Raw genomic sequence first — 23,998 nt, forward strand, 5'->3', positions numbered from 1 at the left:
GGCAAACTCACTGTCAGAGTGTGTAGGTCTTAACTACAGCTTAATGAAGTTTGTAGAAGTCTTTTTGCTGTCATCAGCAAGAATTGGGTGAGCTTGTTGTTATTTCCAGGTGAAGGTTGGAGTACTTTCTTGTGAAATTTAGAATGATTTTAAATAATTCATAAGCAACTGTTTGTAGACATGCCACGTATAGAAACAATCCAGTTGGTAGGGATTTCTTAGTGAAAAAAATTTAGTGCTGTTCTGAACAGTACTTTTCCACTTTGATGCTGGTACTAGCCTGTTTTCCTTTCAAAAATAATTAAACTTTTACTGTGGAAGAAATTAATGTAAAAGGATTAGGGAAAGCAGTATAGAAGCTGTTGGAATTGCTCTGTGTTAAATTGGTTTCCATTTGAAATGTAAAGCTTTCAAAAGAACCCTCAAAATCAGATCAGAGGCTGCATGAATGTTGTGCAGAAGTTCTCTCTTCTTGTTCAGTGGGAGGTGGTTGACCTATCCATACAAGCAAGTGTTGCATCTTTAAAAAAAAAAAAAAAAAAATTTGCAGTTAACCATGAAGTTTGTGTCTTATTTCTGAGCAAGTTTCTAGTAAGATTGTAGGATGCATTTGAACTGAGTAAGCCCTCTTAACTGAAAGACGTCTGTCCATTTGTGATGGACTAATATTTACATAACATGAATTGGAAGGCTACCGCACCCAGAACATACTTACATTCTTGTATTAATTCCCTCTCCCCAACCCAGGATCTTACTAACATAATATAGGTCTTGGTTAAGAGGTGACACTGTTTTAATTGTGTGGCCTTTCTTAAGGTAACTTTAACTTTTGGGTAATTCCTGGGCTAATTATGGATTTAGTGGGCTCTGTTTGAACACCATGTGTGCAGTTCAGTAATTCATAATTCATTTCAACACAAGTCATTCTTTCTCAGAAGAACTGAATGAGAGAATCAAGTTTGGAGGAGCATTTAAGCTTACAAGCTCTTGTTAGTGTGGCACTCTCCACAACTGTGAGTTTACAGAGGTTAGCAGTAGTCTAGGATATGGCAGCAAGCAGGCTGAGGCTAAGTTCATAGTTGCATAAATCAGTCTCTCGGAAGTTCAGTGAGTTCTCACCTATGAAGCTCTGTGATTTCTATAAATATTATCATCACAAATTCTGTCTCTTACTGTATACCCTTGAACATGTGTCTGGATTTCAAAATTTTGCTTTTCTGCTACCTTTCAGTTTAGTGTATATACTATGCAATTTTTCAATTTATAAGAAATTTAATTAAGCCATTCCTTATGGTGTGGGTATTTTCATTTTCAGTCTATATCCTTAGTCATTTCAAATGCCTGTATTAAATTTAAGTTTTATTAGATTTAAATTGATCTTCAGATGGTCTGAAAGGTGAGTGCTAAACTAAAATATTGTCTCTTTCCCCCTTCCCTACTCCCCCATCTATTAGCTATATTTCTTAGTTAAATGTAGATTCATTAATATTTAACTTATTTTCTTGCCTAAGGTCATTTCTCCCTATTTTTTTTCCCTTGAGTGGTTCTAAATTATATATTCCAATTTATCTTGAACCAGCTGATTTACTGACAGTTCAAGTACTTTATGCTGAGGTCATGCGTAAGAACATATTAGTTCTCATAATACATGTCTGTTTATATAATAAAATTAAATCCCTAAAATCTGTAGTGTTATAATGTACATACTTTCTGCTGATTATAGTTTATGACAACTTTGCTGATACTCTAGTAGGAAATGTTTTGGTAGAATAGTGTTTCTGAAAAGAAACACCAATTTCTGCAAAGTTGGGGGTTTGGTTTTTTGGGGTTTTTTTTTTTGTTTGTTTGTTTTATATTGGTGGTGTCTGCGATACTTTGGCTGTCAACAGTGGCATAATTGAATATTGTAAGATTAATCCAAAGCATATCATAAACTGACTACCAAGGGAAAAAAGAATGAGGATGGAAGACAATCCTAGTGTGACTTAAAAGTTAAATGTTATTGGTCTAGCTGAGTCTTCTGTAATCAGTAACTTCTTTGAACATATAATTATCATAGCCTCGTGCCTTCTCCTTCTGACCAGAGTCTTATTTCTGGTTAAGAAGTATTGACTGCTTATGCTTTTTGTCACCTATGTCTTCCAAACAGGACTTCTGTTATTTTGGTTAAAATAAATAGCGTACCATGTCTGAGAATTTCCTGAAAGTAATTTATAAGCAACCTTCACCTGAAACTGGGTCACCCTGAGGAAGAGATTGTGTTGTTCAAAACATCTGGAATAATTTCAATCTAAAATCAGTTGTTGCTCAACAGTCTGAAACTCCTGTGGTTTTTAAGCTTTCTGGGCATTGGAATGGCTTATCTCAGGCTGCCAGTGAAAGCGCCTGGCTTTCTAGACTGATAAAGCTAGTTTACTGCAATCTTGCAACTTTGTGGAACACTTTTTTAAGATTTCTTGTTTTTTACAATCGCTATTTCTAAAAATGTGTATTTAAAGTTAAAAAAAACAAACAAACAAAACAACACAACAACAACAACAAAAAAAACTGCTTTATTCCCAGTTCACTGCATATAACAAAGTTTGAATTACTGTACAAAAAAGTTAATGATGTGAGGAAAAAGAAGGGGCACAGTGCCATTATTGATTACTTGATTCTGAAGACCCCTTCCAATGCTTGTCTCAACGTTTTGGCCATATTTTATCTATAAACCCAATACAATTGGGCATTACTTGCTGTTTAGGGGAGTTCTATTGGAAATCTTAATTTGTTTTTATATAGTTCTAACAATATTCTAGCATATTAGGGAATCTATTTGAAGTATTTGACAAAATAATTGGTCAATTAAGAATACTGGAAAGTCCCTTTGCTGTAGCAACAAATGTCCTAGTTCATTCCTCGTGGGGCTGTGTAAAGGGGACATATATGCAACTGCTAAAACTTAAATAGAGTTAGATTGTTTAGGAAATTACTACCCCAAGGTGGTTTTTTAATTCTCTTTCATTTGTTCTTTCATATGTTTTTTTTAACTTGTGTTTAAGGAGCTCCATTAAGTATAAACTTTACTCAAACAATGTAAATACCAGAGACGATTTAGGAGGTAGTATTTGAAACAGACAAACAAAACCAACCCTAGAGTCATTGCTAATTCTTTATGTGTAGTTTTGAGATGTAGTAAATCTCATCCTATTCGGATGATGCAGAGAGAGCAAACGCAGTATGCGTTACCTTTGTTTTTCCTTTATCTAAATCTGACACCTTTATCTAAATCTCTCTAGCAGGAGAATGTGGCAGGAAAATTAGGATGGTAAGGGTGGCACTACTACGACGTGATTCCTGAATTACCAACAATGGAGGCAGGACTCTGCTTTCAGACCAGTACTGGCTTGTACTAAGCCAGTTTGGATATGTCTGCGTCTTATGTATCAGCAAATTTACAACCCAGAAGGCTCTTTCATGCATTGAGGGCCAACTGTATAAGTAACTTTACTTTAAAACCTGCAGTGTGCTTATAGCTTAGTCTTTAACATCTTGCTGTAAGTTTGTGTGATAATGTACATTATGCAACTCAAAAATCATTATTATTGTAGCTTGGCTTAATTACTAAGTTCATTACCCACTGTACAAGTAGTACAAAGTCACCAGCACCTTTTGTTAGGAAACAGACCCAGGAAGGAAGCATCCAGGTATGTACAGCTCTTTGCAAACAGTTGAAGGATCCCGTAGACCAATTCACTCCCACCTGGAATGGGTGCAATATAGGGCCTGGCAAACAGGTCTTCCTCCAGAGATCCATGCTAATATCATCACTGACATACAGAGATTAATTATGGCCTTGAAACTGGAGAGGACAACTACCAAAAGATGGGGACAGATGCTATTAGAGAATAGCTAGACACCAATCCTAGACGTGAGATAAAACATACTTTCAAATAAGCCTTGTAGGTTAGTTCACACAATAACCTCATCTTCTGTAATTTTGGTGCGAGAGAACAGTTCATTCTTTTAATGCTGTGCACCTTAGGAAGGGTGTCTTTTTGATGGCTCCAGGCTAGTCAGTGCTTCCAAAGGAAGAACCTCGGCCTCAGATAGGAAGTCCAGAAAGACTGGCTCTGGAAAAGAAATCCATTGCAATGAGGAGCTACAGTAAAACTGTTGAAGTGGAAAATGTAGAGGATTCTACTTTGTGAGACACAGACATGTAGCTTTAAGATGCAACATGTAGTCAAAAATACAGCTATCACCAAACCACAAAAATGATTCTCCAAGGGACAGAGTTTCTCTAATGTGGGAGAAACAATTGTATCTGTTGCCGTTATAGTGACGTGCCAAAATGCTGAATCCCACGATGGTGAAAGCCATATAAATGCTTAGAAGAATTACATCCAGCTCAGAAATGGACTGAAGATTAAAAAACAGTGGAAATTCTACACTAAGATTGTATGGTGCAGTTTTGAATGATGTTTCTGCTGACAGCAGCAGAATTAGACGCACGTCAGAGAACTCTACTTTAGGTACATATCCAACCCTAGGTAGCTACTGTTTTACTTTCAGTTGTTTTTCTTCCTGAAAATCCTTTGCCTGCCCACATCTGTGATTCATACACTTTTATCGTGCCAGAATTTCTGGTGGTTCAGCATTTAGTTAATTAAGATTTGGTAGGAGGAAGAAATGGCAGTTGGCTGCCAAGCCACTCAGTTTGTGGGCGTTTGGTGCCTGTCCCCATTTGTTTCACCACTTCTAGAATAAAAATGTAAACTCTGAGATCAAAACACCAACTTTGAAGAGACTGAAAGAGATACAGTGGGGTCTTCCGTGTACCAGTGAGCAGTAGAAAAACAAAGGCAATATACTGTTCTGATTAGGGTTTGCCTTTTTTTTCATACAGTTTTGAAAATGTCCTATTGCTTAGATTAAGGCTCTGAGGAATAGACATCATAATAGCTCTTTTAAAAGGAAACCTTTTTCACAACTTCAGCTATAAAATTTTGACGTGGCTTTGTTGTACCTTGCCCAAGTTCAAAACTGTTGTCCCCCATGGAAGATGACACTGCAAGGTGATTTATCATGGAGTTAGTGAAGCTGGACTGCTTTTTCAAATTACAGTATATCTGAGGAAAAACAGCAATTTGGTCTCTGTCACATGATATGCATGATAATGGTGCTATAATGATAACATAAAAAAATTTTGATTGGAAATATCAAAAGACATCAGAAGCAAAAAGGAAAGCACGTTTCTAGTTTTCTTTTCTTGAAAGATGTAGGCCCAACTGATATTTATGGAAACATCTTTTTCTGAACATATTCCTCATCTTTGCTTTTTAGATGCAAGTGGCAGGTGTATTTCATAATGCAATTCCTGAAGGTTATTGTTGCTGAATAATGGCATTTATGTAGCAGAAACTGTGCATAGCTGCTAGTAAGTTGCTTTTTGTTTGTTTTGCCTTTTTTTTTTTTAATGGCTTAGAGCCAACTGTGGGTTGGGAGCTGGCTTTGGTACAGAAGCAGAGCAATTTGTTGGGGCACACCTGCTCACCGAGGCTGTTCGGTAGTGTCAAACTCTGTAAGATTGATGTCATTTTACCTGAAGCTGTGAATTCTTTAATTATTCACATTTTCCACTTGTAGTGACATGAACAAAATGCAGTTCTATTTATAGATTCTACCTTCTTGACACTAAAGAGAAATGCTATGCTAGGTGACATGGTAAGGACAAAAAATACCTAAGTCCTTTATTTTGTTAATATTAGTTTTCTTGCTAGTCTGTAGTTGTCACTGGCAGAAGAAAATCAAATACATATCCCTTAGCAAAGGGCTGTCTGTCTTAAGAGACGGTATTTCATAAAAAGGGTGAAAAGTGAGTTCACCAGTGGAGCTTTCCTAGTGCATGTCTTAAAATGAGTCTGAGGCACAGCTTATGCTTCTTGTTTCTTGATAGAACCTGTATGTACTCTTCATAGCAAAAGGGGACTTCAGAGAATAGAATAATCCACCTGTTAGTCATGTGGGATTTTGTACACCTTTACCCTGGAATAAAATCGAAGTACATGAAGGTAGGCTGTCAAACATACTAGCATTTTTAGTCATGGAAAGACAAAATTCAGGCCACTCTTACCTGAGCTTTGCTTCTAGATGTGGCGAATTATTATTTTTCCTCTTTACAAAGGTGTCTTGGGAAAATATGTCCTTTTTGTTTGTTTGTTTTGTTTCATTAAAATTATGAGCATAACTGGTTCAGGATTAGACTAGTGCTTAAAAAGCAAGAGCGTGCACTAGATTTTTTTTTTTTCCTTTTACAATTATGGAAAATGTTGCTGACAGAGCAAGGTGCTTAATAAGGTATCTGTCTATATCTTTGTTATGCTGAATGTGTTTGTTTGCCTGTACAGGTATAAATTGTCTTCCTAATAATCTTTAGTTCTTTAATTGTTGATTGAGGAGGATTTTTAAATGAGCTGCACAAATACTGCAGTGTTAAAATTCCTTGATTACAATGTACATTAGCAGCACATCTTTGATTGTAGATATATTTTGGGGGTGTGTATATCCAGTGTTGTTAATAGAGATACATATAACTAATTAAATACAGAATTGGAATGGCAGTGTAGGCTGAGAGCTAGAAAAACCTTTCTGCCAAAATGAGGACTGAGAAAGAAGGTCCGTTTAAGTGAATTCTCAGTGGTCTCATACTTTGGGATAGCTGTCAGTTCCCTTTGGTCTACTTTCCCACATACAAAGAACTTAAACTCTTGCCTTTATAAATCTGCATGAGGCATTTGTTTCTGCCTATCCAACTTCTTTGTTCTTAATATACTAAGAGCTGAAGTTTAGTAGAAATCAACAGAAAGGCCAAAGCTAAACATGGAGAAATAGAGCAGGGTTTGTACCTAAAGCCAAGACTTTGTTGATATTGCAAGCTCGGAATAAATTTCAGGACTGGATTGTTAGCATTGAAGGGCAAAATTTGTTCAGGAAGGACAGGTGTCCTAACTGGGAAAAGCTCACACTGTATGTGAAGAACGTTGTCTGTATTCTCAAAATGGTGATAAATGGGCTAAGTACCCATCAGGGGTGTGTCAGGTGAAACCTCTGTCACTGCAAAAATTTAAGAAGTCTAGACAAGCTTCTGTAGGGGATAGGCTAGTCACATATCATTTGGCTTCAGAGCAAGGCAAGCAGCTAGACAATCTCTTGCTGGTTCTTCAGTTCTTAAAAGAAGAAAAAAAACAACACTTTGCCCAGAATGTAACCCTGAAATGACACAAATTTAAAAATATCTTAAAGATGGTCTTTTTTTTGTTTGGTTGGTTGGTTTTTTTGTTATGAAAATATGATATTTAGGAATGTACTTCTTAAATAGTTTCACGTGTAAATTCAAATGGGGGGTGTTAGAAAGCTTTTTCACAGAATAGGGGAACTTTTTTCCTTGGCTTCTGAGTAGATTAATTATGCAGCAAACTTTAAATCATTTAGAAATGCATATTGACAAGGTTGGCCTGATGTTAGATGCTTAAAGCTACTACTTTTGCACTGTGAAACACTAACATAGGCTTGACCAATGGTAAACACTGGAAGTTTTGCATCTCAGTAAGTTATCTACTGTAGTGTCAAATGACGAGCATTTTTTTAGAAATGAAAGCAGTTTTAAACATGGGTACATAAGCAAGATGGTTATTACCCTTTCTGTTTACAGTTGCTGTATTTGTGGGAAATGAATAGCATTTCAGTCTTGAATAATATGTTTCTTGCTCCGTAGTAGTTTGTGGGTGTTACATGGTTCAGGATACTCTTTAGGCAGATCTAGATATCTTATCTATATTAATCTTTACCCAGAGTTTTTTCCATTATTGGTCTAGGAACCAATGGGTCAAATTAGAGGCTTTGTTCCTTTTGTCATGGCAACAGGTACTCCTTTTCAAGATTACTTGAATTTTTGTCTTATTTCAAGAACAGAAATTCTAAGTTACTTTGCATTATCTCCTTAAAAATATCCTGAAGTCTAACAAGAGGAGAACTATGCTAATACAAAGGTCTTCTAACATTTTGTTAGTTTGTAGAAATGTCTGCTGTTAAAGAGCCATGGCACAGCTTATAAAACTGTTTAAAATAGACTTTCCTGTTGTAGCTTAGCGGACATTACAGTCTTTATGTAATATATTTTGGTCTTCTTTCTCAGTAAGACATAGTGTGTGGCGTTTGGTGTTTCACGTACAGTAAACCTTTACTCTTCATACAGCCGTTCATCGTTCTGTGTCTTCCCTGCTCATCTTTATCAGTGCAGGACAACGTCGTGTTTCCATACTGGAAGGCATTCTTTATGAAGCCTTTTCACTAAACTGCTGAGTCAGAGCAATTTTTACAATCACGAGCAAGAAAAGGATTCATGTTTGTGCTTTATGTAGTCTAATGTCTCAGGGAATAACTCACAGTGTTTGCTGCTGCTTCTCTCTATTGCTCACTACTTTGGTAAGTGTTGCATGAACTGGTCCAGACAACTGCCTAACTGCAGGCACTGTAACAGTTTTACTTTCCATAACTCTTCTCTCAGCTTCTCTTGTTTATACACTGGCCGCAAACATTCCTGCTGTTGGTCTCAGCAGAAGTGTTAGTATCTCACATAGATATGTCATTTCTACTTGAATTACTATCTTCATAACACCCTCCGCTACAGAACTCTTTACCTGGATATATTCCGAATTTCTCAGTCCTCGAACTTCTCCTTTATGGATGAAGACAAGAGACTGAGTTCTTTTTCTGCTCTTTGGACACTGCGTGTGATTTCATTACATAAAAACAAAAGTCCTTCTTTTCCTAGTGTTTCTGAACCCTGATGCAGATGGTTGATGTGCTTTCACCAAGCAAGGGCCTGGACTATTTCATTTTTGATACACTAACGACTGCTTGTGAGCATTGAGGCTCAAGAAGAGTTTAAATTGTTGTCTTTCCTTTCAAACAACAAGATAACTGTCGCATGTACACTGAAAATGGCAATATCATCCAGAGAGAATAAACAATATTGGCTGTGGAGAACTGTCTAGAGAATTTTTTTATTCCAAGATACTGAAAGAATTGTAGAGTAATATGCTTTCAGACAAGGTAGCCTGTCAATGCGGCATTGAAATTATTGATCCTTATTACAGCCGTGCAACATGCAATCTGTCTGAAGACACGGTATTATAGTCTGTTCCTTTCCTTCTGCATCAAGTCATTTTTCTAGCTGACTGCAACTTCTGTACGCCTGCTGCATTACATAAAAAATATGATGGCTCCTAGTTTGACAGCACTTGTCCTCCCAGCAGCTCTTGAAAGAGGCACACCTTGCATCCATGTAGAAAGAACAAAGACTTCTATCTTATTAGCTGGAGAGTTTTAAAATTAATGACTGATATTTATGTTGCCTTTGAAATTTTGTCCCCAGATGCTGACGTGTGTAAGTAAGAACAAATTACTATCCACAAAACAATGAAATCACAAAACTACCCTGTAATGTATGAAATAAATTATATAAAAAGAATAATTTTGCATTGACCTTTCTGTTTATAGAAACCTTCTAGCAGTGATAGAGAGATGTCAGCTAGAATGTCACTTTTCTTCTTAGATTTGTCTTTTTAAATATCTACGCTTAATGCATCTTTTTCTATGTCATCAGAAAAGAAAAGGTTTATGGCTTTTCACATCTGTTTCTTCTGAGAGCAGGAATCATGAGATCGAACTGACTGACCTGTTTCAGCTTCGCTGCTTTTATAGCACGGAGGTTTTCTGGCCTATTTATGTGGCTGTGTGGTGAAAGCTCATGTTGCCTGGCAGGGTAGTAATAAACTAGTTGTGATGGAGAGGTCAAACCAAGCCCATAATTCTGGGCTGTTTCCAAAATGCAGAAGCAGTTTATTTTGGCCAAATTTCTTAACTGGTGTCCTGTTACCCAAGGAAGGGGCTCTGGAATTGATTAACTTGCACACAGACTCGGTCTGTGTACATTTTCATTAAGAAAGAACTATTCGTGTTATGTTTTCCTCCATTACTTTCTCTCACTTGCTGTGAACAACATATGCATGTCCAGTTTTGCTGTAAAAATAAAAAAGTCTATATGCTTTTGTCACAAGTGTGTTGGCTTTAAACTGATGCTTTCTTTCTAACATCTGTTTCAAGTGCGGTCTACTTTTCTCCTGTATCTATAATAATAAACATAGATATATGTAGCTTAAAAAGCAGCTATGTCAGGCTGAGCCATCCTTTTCAGTTGAAGCTGTTGACAGAGAGAGGCAGCAGCTTGGTCGGGAGTGCTAATTTAGCATGAACAGAGCAAAATTAACAACAGCTTAGGGCAAATAGGAAGTTTAATTCAGAAAAGGAGCAAAATATTTCAGTAGGTTTAATACTGGGATGGGGCCATGGCAAAGCCAGGATATTACTGTTAAATTACTTTTTATTTACTTCCCTACCCCGACCTTTTTCAATTCCTGTATTATTTGCATATTTAGAAATCTCAGGAAAAGTCTCTTGATGCCAAGTAATGGAGTAATTAGCTGGTGCCATAGAATTGTTTCCTGTAAGGCTTGATTGCTGCTTGGCTGTGAAATACTTGAGCTCAGTTCAGGTAGAACTTTTAAAATGAAACTTGTCATTTTTAGTTCCTAGGTACTTGGGTGCCAACTTTGACTTTTTGAAATACAGGTGCTCTGCACTTTTTGAAAACCATACCGCTTGAAGAAGTACTAAATTTTGAAATGAAAACTTATTTTTATAATATTTATATTATGTTTAAAGTGAGGCTTAATTTTTTTTCAGTGCACACTTCACAGTTAATGACTGCATGTTGTGCCAGCACGTTTTCGTTACACATTTTCCAGCAAAATAATTTGTATGAATAAAAACAGAAGGCACATGCTTTTTAAACTACAAAACACCCTGGCGCTGGGACCTTGGAGAACACTGCGATGTTACATGTACATGAGTGAGCAGGCCCTTCCTCTCCTTTCTAAATATTTCTGTTCGCTTCTTGCTGATGCCTTGAGATTTATGCAGAGCCTGCTCTCCGAAGGATGTTCTTGTAAGTTGTTTTCACATGACAAGTAGTCTGGCATCCTGGCGAAGTACTCTGGTGAAGTACTCTCTTTGTTTGTTCATAGTCCTGCTCAAGAATCTAGGCACTGGCTTGATATATTCACACTTCCGACATACCAACAGTATGTTTTTAATAACGTGTAAGCTTTAATGTTTTCTGCCTTGTAACACAGTTACTTGAGAGCAGGAAGAGTATGAGCAGGTTTAATACCGTGTGAATGCAAAGTCTTGGTGCGATAACAAAAGATGGACATTTAATCGGAGACTGACTCATTTATCATATATTTGAAAGGACACGGGAAGAAATCGGAATTGCAGTAGCACAGCAAACCCTTACTTATTAGCCAAAAGGAGGAGAAAAGATCTTATCCAGCAAGGCTGCAAAAGATTGCATTGTATTTTAGTTGCTGACGGGAAGTGATTTTTCTTAAACTGAAATTTCAAACAAAGGGTGAAGGCGGGCTTGAAGGTTACTCAAGTGTGAAGCTTGTTTGTGCAATGTGACTAATAAATATTCTGTAAATATTTACACCAGTTTAATGTTGTCCTAAACTCCAGCATCCTGAAACTAATTGTTTTCAAAAAAAGAATGCAAGTAAATTCTTTCACCACCAATAGTCTTGTCTCCCTTGTGGGTGATAAATATTGACCATTTCCATATGTATGCATGCATGTGCCCATGTGCATACATATATTTTTTTATTTATTATTTGTGGAAACCACAGTCTCCTTGTTATATTTTTTTATTTGCATTGCTTAGAAGCAGATCAATCAGCAGACTGTAAATTGATGTTAGGCTTTCGATGGCTTCCCTCTCAAACCATTTAAAACTCCCTCTTGTTCCATGGAATTTCATTTTCAGGCATGGCCACCGTCCTTCTGAAATGCTGCTTAGAAGAAATGAGAAAACAAACAGCCAAGAATCACAGAACAACAGAATCCTAAATTTTTTACTTGCACCCTGATGTGTGAGAACTGGTTATCGTTTTTAGGGAAACCCATTGCTGCATTTTCCAATTCTCTAAATGGATTCCTTTTGGAATTAGAGCTTTTTTCTAGGAAAAATATTTTGATAGTCTATATCAATGCTTAACTCTGTCAATCTCAATTTCTGCTTTCAGGTTTTTCATAACTTTCTACGGCACATAGCGTTCCTATTCCATCCCCCAGTTCATTGTTTTCAATTTCAGATATTTGTAGGCTATTATGCTGTCTCACAACCGAATGTTTCTCATGCTATTAATTATTGTTCAGATTTTTTTTTTCCTGGTGAAATTCTGCTTTCATCTCAGTTATTATAAAAGTACTGCTAACGTTTCCTTAGCTAAGAATCTCAGGAGACAGGGCTATAACTCATAGTTATAGCAGTCTCTTTACAGAAAAAAACCCAAAAGCCATAAATGTACTACAGTCTTGAACTGAAATTCTCAACTTTTTATAAATATAATGAGTCTCCAGAAATGTAGAGAAAGTGCAACTGTAATGACCATGCTTCGGAGTGTATTTGGAGCTCTAGGAATAATAACCAGTGAAAGGCATCTGCTATCTTTACTGTCTTTACCTGAATTTAGAAATTGTGTAAAATTCTCAAGTTGCATGGATTTTCCTTGGGAATGATACTAAATAACAAGCTTCCTTTACAGTATATTCAAAATGAAAATCTGGTATGTTTTCATTGCAGAATGAAAAATTGTTAGTTACTGTTGAGATACCACATTGTCCATTTATCTCTGGCAAGTATTATGCCAAGTAGCTAGGGAACCTGATATGGTTAACGAAAGTTGTGATTTACTTTCACATCTACAAAAAGGTTTTAGAGCTAGAATTAAAATTAGGTAAACCACATCTTTAGTCCCAGATTTTTCAGCATTTCAGAAGCAAGATAGCACATAAGCATGTTGTCTTCAAGGGAATTAAAGCATATGCTGCAGGTTGTATCCTACCTGAATACAGACAGCTTTTTGAATAGGAGATTAATAGATCGCATCATTCATTCAGATTTTAAACAAAGTAAATAATCTCATCCAACTGGAAAATTCTGCCCCAAGCTTCAATTTCAGCTTCTTTCCCTCACCACCTAGTAATGCCTGAGGTTTCTGGAGTAACTCCCTGGTTGATGGCAATGCATCAAATCTGTTTGAGATACACAGATAAGGCTTAGCTACAGTACCTCTATTTTCTTCATAGAAGCTGATGCTTCAATCTTCTAAATTGTGAGTGCTGTAATGAATAATCCAAGATGCTTGGGACAGGTACAAGAAGTGCTAATATACCTATTGTTTGTCTGACGCACTACACTAGGTTTGTCATAAAATGTAAGCTAGGATAATTTTTCTCTTCATGACACTGCAGACAGGAAACTAACCAGTCTTTTTATAGTGATGGAAAAGTAAATGGGTTTTATGTTACGTCTTGTTAGAAGGTAGATACATGCGGGATGCTTAGTGTTGCAAAAATGATATTTGTAATAGGTTTACTTTTTTTTTCTTTTGCATATATTTTTCGTTATGCTTTGGTAATTTTTATTTGACCACAGCTTATTTTAGCATGCTTCCCATTTGATGGGTGTCTGCTTTCCTCCCGGGTTGAGCAATATTTTGTCACAGATGGCACTTCACTCCTTCAGCCAGAATGTTTCGCTGTGAATGTCTGGTTGGGTTTTGACTGTATTTTTTTTTTAAAAAAAGCTCTAAAACAAAGCCATTGTGTTTGTGATCAAGCAGAAATTAGTGTTGAGAACTCCTGTGTTCCACCAAGCAGGTAACATGTAGCTTTGTCAAAATGCCAGGCCACACAAAGTTCGACAACTGAAAGCTTTGTCTGACTTGTAGCAGTATTTAACTGACGAATAAGACAGTTCATCCAAAAATCCTAATGTCCGTGTGCTGCATGACATGTACTTTTGATGTACTGCACGTACTTACAGTAAGAGTCAATAGTCTGACATGCAAAGACATTTAATGAAGATGCCTTACAATGACTAGGCTTTGATTATATTCCTGTCGTTGTATTGGTTAAAGTTCTGTTACGCTTCTCTTAAACAGATTTCCATACATAACTAGGAATAAAGTTGATGCTAAAAATGTCTTTGCTATTTTTTGATAAAAAATTCCTAAGTGTTTGTTTTGTTTTGTTTTTTCAAATGGCAAAATGTTTTTGAAAACTACATGCCCTTTAAGGGGGGTTGGAGAGAGACAGGTGTAGATGGATATATGTATATTTAGCGGTCATAGCTGGGTGAATTGACTTTACTGATTTTTCACACTTGCATTTCTTGTTTTTTCTTGAAATCCCTGATCAGAGATTGATATTGAGCGTTGTGTTCGTGAGTCAATCAACCTGTTTCGCTGGACCCCGAAGAGTGCTACATACAGGCAATATGCACAGCCTCCACGGCAAGCCAGTGAGAGCAACGGCGCAAGAAGTTCAATGTCCTGCTTTTCAGCAGACTATCAGGAAGCACCTCGAAGTGACCTAGTAAGTGACCTGGGAATTGGAGGGGGGAGAATTACTCAGATTGCATGTTTCTCCTGTCCCAGGTGTCTCTTTAAAATTTAGACAGGAAGAAAATACCCACCAAACCTCAGTTACTGGAATTTATGTTGTCACTTCCAAGCACAGGGGTTTGACACATTCATCAGATGTTCTTATTTGCTTGTCAGCTAGTGCACAGTGTTAGAGCCTATCCCATATTATTAATTTTGATGAACAATCCTATGCAGTGAATGAGAATTAACTGAAAGGTTGTTGGGTTTTGGTTTGTTTTTTTTTTTAACTTCACTGCTTTGAACTTCAGATTCTTTGATGTATGTGCCAATAAAATTATTTCTTCTTGTGCCATATTTGTGCCTCTCCCAACTCCTGCTCCTTTGGTTCTGTGGTGTTTGTTACCACAACAGACCAATGTCCACGACTCACCTGCAGAACTACAAACAGGCTTTATCTTAGGAGAAAAACAGTAAAAATAACAGTTTGCCAGTGAGAAATAGGTAACTGGAAAGTGATGCAGGCAGCTCTCGCTGCTTTTTCCATCTTGGCATGTCAGGTTAAAGGTATGGCTCAAGTTATTTTGAGAGGTAGTATGTGAGTTATGCCTGTGTTTGTCTTGGCAAAGAGTAACTAGTGGCTAAGAGTATATCTGCATTAAATAGGTACTCAGTTCAGCAAACATATTTTTCGCTTCTCTGTCCAGTAAAATCTGATGGTTGTTTCTCTTGTCAAATACACCATCTGAAGAGTGGTGATTTGAAATTATTCCTTTCCTCCTCTCAGCAGCATAAATCTAGTCAGTCTCTTAAAAATCAGCAGTTTTGTTTTGGTGTGTTTTCCTTCTACATTCTCCTACAGTCAGAATTCATTCCCAAGTACATTACAATGATAGGAGAAGGATATATAGACCTGCCACGTCTATTTGGTCAATTGCATTAGGTTTTAGTCTTTCTGTGTTTCCTAAGAAACTAAGAAGTGTTTCGTCAATCAAGTGTATCTTACTTTTTAAGTAGTCCTTAAACCTGAGTCTGATATTCAGTCATTATCTTGTTTTTTACTTTAGTTTTGATTTTATTTCTATTGCTGTATTTTCTGGAAGCCTTAGCCACAAATCCAGGACTCCAAGTGCTAGACATGCAAATGCAGAACAAAGGGAAACTCCAAAGAGCTTACAGGATTTAAGAAATAATAGGTGGATGTAGAAAGGCAATTGGGAAGAAAAATGAAATGACAGGAGAATACTGGTTGTTGTCATACAGGAATTGTAGCCAATGCAATTGCTGCTGTGCTATTCTAGAGATAAGTTGAGAGACTTTCTGAAGGCGCTAGGGGCTGCACATTCATAGAATAATTCAGATAGGACCTTAGGAAGTCATCTGGTACAAATTCCTGCAGAAAACAGGCCCAACACTGAATTCAGATGGGGTTGCCCAGGGCTTTGTTCCGTCAGGTCATGAAAACTTCCAAGGAAAGACATGCAGTCTCTCTTGGCAGCCTAGTCTGATGCCTGACAGTGCCAACAGTGAAAATGTTTTTGTGTATGTGCTAGCTTTACTTAATGTTATGATGACAAGAGAGTAAAAAGACAAGTCTCCTCCATCCTAAGGATGTGCTTGTGCCTTTCTGTGTCCAAGCAAGAGTGAAGGGACTTAGAAATAGCAAGGAGGGAGACGGGAGAAAGCAGCAATGGTCTACTGAACTGGTAAATAGAACAAAGATTTATATTTGTAGCAGAGATAAAAATCCATTATTTTGGGTCAAGCAAAGTTTCTTTCAACATACTTCGATTTCCTGAGAATTTTTTTGGGTGATTTTTTCCACGATAGTAATTTTATTTTCATACCAGAAGTTGTGTTTGTTTATAATGCCAGTAACTAGGCTCATCCATCCCACAATTTCCAAGAAATTAAGTTAATGTTTTTGGTATGTTATAGAGAAGAAAAGTAAATACCATAACTTCTATTGCTTTCTCTTTCATTTCTACTTCTTTCTACTTAACAGCAAAGCGCATTTCACTTACTGCACTGTAACTGATGGTTTAACTTCTTTTGAAGCTCAAGTGTATTGGATCTTTTGGGTACTGCTGTACGGTTTTGTAGCTCATCATATGGAGCAGCGCTATGTGATTTATACAGAAATATGTGAACATATTCAGGCTTTTTCTGTAGCAAAGAGGAAACTGATCTCATGGACACCTGAATGACAAGGAAGCCGATTCATATGTTAAGTTTTAGTCTACAAATGTGTTTGCTCTTGTGTGCTGTATTTTTGTGCGTCAGATTTAGAGACAGACATATACAAGCCAAGTATGTTATGGTTCTGTCAGGAGGCATAGTTCAGACTCTGAAAATCCTGTGTAATGTGAGCCCCTAATGAGCTAGCTCTTACTTGTGACCAGTTCAGCACTTCTGGATATTTGCCTATATAAGATGATGCTTCTCAGGGGTTTGAGCAACATTGCTAAAAAAAAAAAAAAAAAAATTGAAATTATTGGTGAAATACACTATTTACACCCAAAGGTGTTTGGTTTTTTTTTTTCTTTTTTTTAACCTTAATCCTAGAACTATCGGTCTCTTTCTTCAGACATGTCTTCTAGTGGTGTTTGCTGCCACGGGGAAACTTTTTTCCTATTTGAAAGCAGTGGAATCTGAGTTCAATCTTTAGTACGCACAGTAGCCTTTAATGGACTTTCTAAAACACCATGGTGTCCTTGCTGGTCAGTCTAGCTCTTAAAACATTACTTCGCTGTTTCCCCACCTGTTTAGCTGGTCATTATTTGGACAAGCACTTTGCACTACATTTGTATCTCCAGTTTTATATTTGTGGGTCACCTCTGTATTTGAGGGTGGGTAGGGCAGGAAACAATTCCTTTGTAAACATAGCTGTGGGTTTGCTTCTGAAAGTAATTTATGACTTCTTGAAACATTAAGTCTTTAGTGTATTTAATTCTAAACATCAGCTGTCTCCTACTCCTATATTTGTGTTTTCCTTCTAAGCTGCTTCAGTTTGTTTCTTAAGTGCTTTTTATTGGCTACTCAAATATTTGTGTGTATCTGCATGTTACGGTGCTTTGGTTAATAATAACATGAGAAGTATTTGCCCCTGGGTGAGCACTTTTCTCCCTAAATCAGCAGCCAGTAAAACCAAACTGTTTTGACTCTTTTTATCACTAGTATTGCTTAGTTTTCATTTTAGTGGCATCTATTTGCAACTTCATAAATAGGCTTGGGTGCTCTCTTCCCTCCTGGGCTTGTGTGTTGCTTAATCTTTTACTCTTTCAGCCAGTAAGCATAGTTCTACTGAGATAAAATCTCAAGGAGGAAATAGTTTCAGAGAGAATGAATGTACATCTTAAGTGGGTTTGCATGTTTATTTTGAGAAAGATAAAACATCAAAAATAAGAACAGAAAAAACCCTTTAAATTCACTGCTGAATTTTAGTAGCAGTCTACTCAAATTTGTGTCTGTAATTCTTTCTTGACCAGTACACTGATTTTTTTTTTTTTTTTTTTTTTTTTTTTTTTCTTCTTACTCTTCCTGAAACTTACCTTCATCCCCTGGAAACTCCCAAAGTATTTTTCTTGAATATCCAGGAGTCACAGAGACAAGTAACACTTGTCATGTAATAATTTTCTGCTATGCCTGTATCTCCCTTATTATAGACATGGTAGATGTACACTCTCTCCAGCTACCTGTATACTTCTAAATAAAAGCAAGAGAATGATGCAGTTTCTTTATGAATGTCTGCTTGGATGTGGCAGGTGGGCTCCCAGAAATCCTGAGGCTGATACAATTATGCCTTCATCTTGGTCTTCTACCACCAATCCTCTGTTTTCAATGGTGGGAGTTCCTGATGAATGTTGGGGAATGAAAGCATTCAACTGGAGAAAAGTCTACCAGATTATTATTGATCCTTGCAATGATTTAAATGCCACCAGTCCAGTTCAGCTTTTTGTTTTTGATGAAGTAGGAGAAATACCTAAGCAGGAAGGTGACTTAATGGCTTAACGAAATAGTACAAACGTGAAAAACATTTCATAGAATCATTAAAGTTGGAAAAGACCTCTGAGATCATTGAGTCCAACCATTAACCTAACTGCCTGGCCCACCTCTAAACCATGTCCCTAAGCACCACATCCACACGTTTTTTGAATACTTCCAGGGGCTGTGATTGCACCACTTCCCTGGGCAGCCTGTTCCAGTGCCTAACCACTCTGCGAAGAAATTTTTCCTAATATCTAATCTAAATCTCCCCTGGCACAACTTGAGGCCATTTCCTCTTGTCAAAAATATCAAACCCTATCAAAAATAGTATGAGCAAAGTTTCCTGATGGTAACATTTCTTTGCAGATAATCAAGGATAGCTTGTGTGACAGACTTCTTACAGATGGGAATTCAGGCCTATTGGCAATAAATATGCCAGCGCTCAGTTGCTTCTAAGTTCCTGTGTGCACCTAGGATATATTTGTCCATATAAAATGTATTGGCTAGGTTTATATTAAGCCCTTGAATAACAGGTGTGTAAAGTCCATCTGTTGTTCTAAAAGCAGCATGATGAGTAGTGTATACCAACATTTCTCTCCAGTGTGCAAGCTAGGAAATGTCCAAGTGCAGTGGTGCAATGTCTGTGCTGTTCATAAAGGCTGTTATATATATACACACTGCCTTAAGGGTCTTCTGACTGCCTTGACCCATTTCAGGTTTGTTTTGTAGGGAACTCGTGTTTGTTTTCTTGCATTGTTCTACAACTCAACAGAAAGCTGTTCCTCAAATTTGCCTTTGGTTCATGTTGTGCAAAGCATTAACTGATCAAGATCTGAGTTACTGTTTCTGATTTATTTTGCACGTGCCTTTGATGCTTCTGTTTTTCTGACTGTAGCTGCCAACAGCTTGAGTGAGAAGTTACGTTTGTTTGTGATTTTTGAGATGAGTTGGTTAAAATACACTTTTTATGTCGCTCTCCATTGAGTGAATAAACAATTTGCTGTTTAATTAGGCATGTCATAAGCTCATCACATTCTGGCAAATACTTTTAGGAATTGGTGAAAGCTTCAAAACTTTATCTGTGTATTTGTTAGCTTTTCAAAGTTGTTTTTGATGCTCATAACCCAGGCAGCCAGCAACCAAAAAGTGGGGAGTGTGAGGAAACCTCGGCTTCCAGTGCTTTGGTTCTGCAGATGAAATTAGCTGAAGAAAGCCTTTTCTAGCACTTTTTTTACTCTGCTTGGTTTTAAAAATATGGGTGTACTTTCTTATGTTTTAGGACTTTTTCTGATAGAAGATAAGGCATTAAATCAATTACCAGAGTGGATAAAACAAGAAATATATCGCTTAGGAAATAACTGATGTTAAATGTTAATTTAAGAGTCTCTGATGAATGTTGTCATTGTTTTTTAAGTTGTAATATAAATAGCAATTATTTTAATTGAATGTAAACTCATTGGAACAAATGTGCTGTGTTTTTTCTTAGTTGAGGCAGACTTAAAGGAGTGTGTTTATAATAATCCAAATATTATTTATATGAGAGTTCGATAGTTTGTTAGACAGTCACTTAGATCATATTTAAGGATTGTAAACATATTTTGTACAGACTTGGTTTCCGAGTTTCCCTGGGACATGTTTGTCTCTTGTAAATGGGGCAGTCGGAGCAGCTAGAGCACTCTCTGCTGCAGCCTTAGGCTCAGGTTCTGGATTCCCTGATTGTCCATCTAGTCCTTCCTCACAAGCCGTTGCAATTATACTCACTTTGAAGTTGAAAGCTGGGTGTATTTGACCTTTTTGACCTCCCACAATTGGGATTCCATGACTGATTAACAAGTGTGCTGGGGAGCTGTGGGGGTAATTATACCTGTAAAATTAATTAAAAAAAAAAAAAAAAATCTAGCCAGTTCTCTCTCTCTGCATCTTGTGGGAATGTTACTTTTTTTTTTTTTTTTTTTTTTCTGATTTGTAAATTGTTTTAAAATCAGATTCTGGGTTTGATAGCCTTTGATCAATTAAATATTAGGAGTTTCATTTTTCTCCCCCCCCCCCTTTTTTTTTTTTCCAGTTTTGCCATATTACTGGGGAAAAGAAATTGACTTAAAAAATCATAAGCAGTAACCACTGTATGGCAGAATAAGGAATATGGCAGCTATCATCACCATCCTTTAAGGTGTGGAAGTTATTGACAAATGAGCTGTTTACAAGATAAAGAAAGGATTGAGCCCATAATAAAGTAGTGAACACAACATTCAAGTTCATTCAAGTTTGCTACAGCTGTTAAATAGTTTGGATTTGAGCCAGCTCTGTTTTTCCCTTCTATGCCCAGTCTTAGCTCCTGTGGAGTGAATCCTGTGAGAAGATGTTGTCTGAAATGCATATAGTAGCACTGGTAATGTAGTCTGAGGTCAGTCCTTGCCAAAGTAAGTTATTGGAATATTGAAATGAAAAATGGAAGAAAACCAGAATTTCTGAAGTCTCTCTGGCCAGTCTTCCCTCTGCCCAGCCGTACTCAATACTCAGCTGTAGCTGGCAATCTGAATCTGAGCTCTGCAAAGTGGCACTGTGGTTTTTACCTGTGCTTTTTCCATCTGCATTGATTGATGCTGTTTTTCCTCACTGATTATTGGTGGGTGATCTCTGTGATATGTGAGTTGGTACAGTTTCATTCTTGAAAACTTGGTGTGCAAATGTTTCTCTCCACAAGTACAGCTGGAACTAAGCCTTATGTTATACCTAAGTTTTAGCAAGGGGGAATTTGCTTGATCTCACTGAAGAGTAGTAACAGTAAGCTAATTTTCAAACACTTTTTTTTTTTTTTTTTTTTGTGTGTGTGTGCACATCCAATGCACAGAGAATGTTAGGAAATAGTTACACATCTCAGTGTTTTAGTAATTTCACTGGTAATTATTTATTGGGTTGCTGACAATATGATGTAAAGTTAACATTTTGTGAGGGATGCTTCAGAATTTTCCACTGAGAAATACATAAGGACATCAGCTTGTGAGCTCCTAAGGAGAGCACAATTTCAGGCCATAGTGGTCCTGAATTGCAAGCTGGCTGGCTGGCTAAAGACACAGTTGTTACTTTCTTTGTTTTTCCCATGCTTTAGCACTGACTCTGGCCCTCTTTGAGAGGGAGGACTATAGTGGAAATAAGTCTTTTTGGCAATCAATATAAATATTTGGTATGGTTTCCTGGGTGGGAGGTTTATTTCATACTTTGTTAGATAATCCATATTTTATCAAAAAAACCCCAGTGGCCTGCATCTAAAAAAAGGAAAATGAAAAAGCAGTCCAGTGTGTATGTGAATTTACTTAAGGAGGAGAGAAGTAACACTCAGAATAACCCACTGAGTGTGCTAAAAATGTGTTTTAGGACCAGCACAGATCTAAAAAGCTTAATGCTTTATTCAGCTTCTGATAAGCACAATTAGATACTGCAGAGAGAAATAATCCACTTGGTATTACAGTTTATGTGTGTGCTTGTAGCGTTAGAAGGCAGTGGAGTTTGGGAGAAATGTTTGAAGTCAGGTTTTGGAGGAGGAGTAAACTCAAGGATCTTAGTAGTTTATCTCACACACAAATATGCTCAGATGCACAGACATAGCTACCTCCTGCCACTCACAGAAACTTTAATTCCAGCATGCACTAACTCCTGTGTATGCCATATATTGCTGCTGTGAAAGTTATGTCTTAGAGCACAGTGCTGTGTAACAGTGCTATTGAGAAAATGTAATAAAAATGAATTTTCATGACATAGGGAGGGGGTGTATTATGTCGGAGATACTTATTTTTATCAAAGGCCTAAGGTGGTTTTTTCTTCTACTCCCCTGTCCTCTGTCCTACCCTATTCTTTTTCTCTATATAGGTCTCTATAGGAGCCCGCCTTAGGCTAACCTTGATTTCAGGATTCCATCGCATCCCTTTCTTAATGCACGTCAGGCTAGGCTAAGTGCTGTGCGTTTTCTCAATTGAGTCAGAATGCAGTGTCATTACGATCTAATTTTATTAGGAAGGGCAGTGAGAGGATGGAAAACTTCCCTGAATGCAGCTCACTTGCCTCATGCTGTTGCTGCATTCTTGCAGTTGATAGCCTAGTAAAAATTGGCTGGCGACCTACAGGATCATGTCAACATCATCTTAATCTACTAGTAAAATTGTTAGAACTACATATATATATTTTCTCATCTGCCATTGTTACCAGTGGAAAATCTGATTTTTTCAAATATGTGTGACAGCATAACTAGAAGAAAGAGTGCATGCTGATTGCAAAGTTGGACCTGCAGCAAAAGTTAGTCATGGAGCCCATCCTGCAAATGTGAATGAATGCAATTTAGGTTGATGGGCATAAATGTTTTTGTTGATGCTAAAATAATGACTTAGGTATATCTCACCAAAGCTTGGGCCCAGGTTTCTAAAATGAGCAGAACAGTACAGAAATCCAAGGAGACAGATGTGAAAAGCACATACAGCTTACAGGGTAACTGTCTGACTAACCATATTTTCAAACTTTTTGACAATTACTCAAATTCAGCACTCCTCTTCATAGTTACCAATTAAGGTAGAGCCTTAACAGTATGTTTTGCTCTTTGGCAGGCTTCACAGTGGTAAGTAATGGAAAATGTCCCAGAACTTTGCTGCCATTATTAATGCCAGTTCAGAAAAGAGGAATCATGGATAAATAGCAACTACAGTTGAATCCTGAAAAAAGATGGATTGTAAAAATCCAAGGTCTCTGACACCAAGTGACATACATAATCACATTGTGAGGGAAAGGAAATTCTTCTTCCAGTTCCAGTTTGCATTGAGATGCGATATTAAATTCCTGTTGGTTTTGTTTTTAAAGAGGGCAAGGGAATATCTCACAGTTCGTATTCTTTAAGATTCCATAATTTTTTTTCCTCAAAGCAAAGTAATACAATTTCTTGCCAAGGAGAGACCATCTATCAAGAGGAAAAAAGAGGCACCGATGGAAAGGGAGGAAGGCTTGCAAGATCATTCTTGCTGCTGCTTTTACTTCAAGTTTTATTTCACATTAAAGCATCTTGTGGGTATTTTCAGGCAGGACTGCATTATGGCTCAGCTTTGTATTTTAAAATGGTTCCATGCAGTGGTGAGAAGTGTTTACCTGTTTTATCATATTAGAGGCAATAACTAATGAGACTTTGCAGCATGTCTGCCTAGCTGCACGCAGGGAATAATTTGTCTTTCTGCTCTGCTGACTCAGCTTATTCACTCAATTATGTTATTCCAGGGAGAAAGAGAGAGAGGTTTCCTTAATAATGAGCTACTTCGGCAATCAGAGCTCACTTACATTTTTTTTTTAGACTGCCTGCAATGGCGTATGAAGACATTTAGAGGATGTTTATGAATGACAACTGGCTAAAAGTTGCTGTTTGCGCACTCCATAAGGTGTGGGTTCGGAGCAGAGAGCTTTGTGGGGGCTCAGGGTGGTGGAGGGGC

General features: G+C 37.3%; 1 protein-coding gene across 17 annotated transcripts in view; it reads left to right on the forward strand.

Moving 5' to 3' along the window:
• Nucleotides 1-23,998, forward strand: part of TBCK (TBC1 domain containing kinase) — a 158,008-nt gene that overhangs the window by 67,557 nt on the left and 66,453 nt on the right. For 16 of the 17 annotated variants that reach the window (XM_082316533.1, XM_082316531.1, XM_082316526.1 and 13 more), the window contains one exon: nt 14,366-14,541. In XM_082316533.1, the coding sequence (XP_082172659.1) occupies nt 14,366-14,541 (176 nt within the window). Of the gene's footprint in view, nt 1-14,365; nt 14,542-20,601; nt 20,707-23,998 lie in introns of all 17 variants that reach the window. The other variant, XM_082316524.1, reaches the window with a different exon arrangement.

Source organism: Platalea leucorodia (assembly GCF_965183815.1).
Source record: "Platalea leucorodia genome assembly, chromosome: 6".
Lineage (NCBI taxonomy): Eukaryota > Metazoa > Chordata > Aves > Pelecaniformes > Threskiornithidae > Platalea > Platalea leucorodia.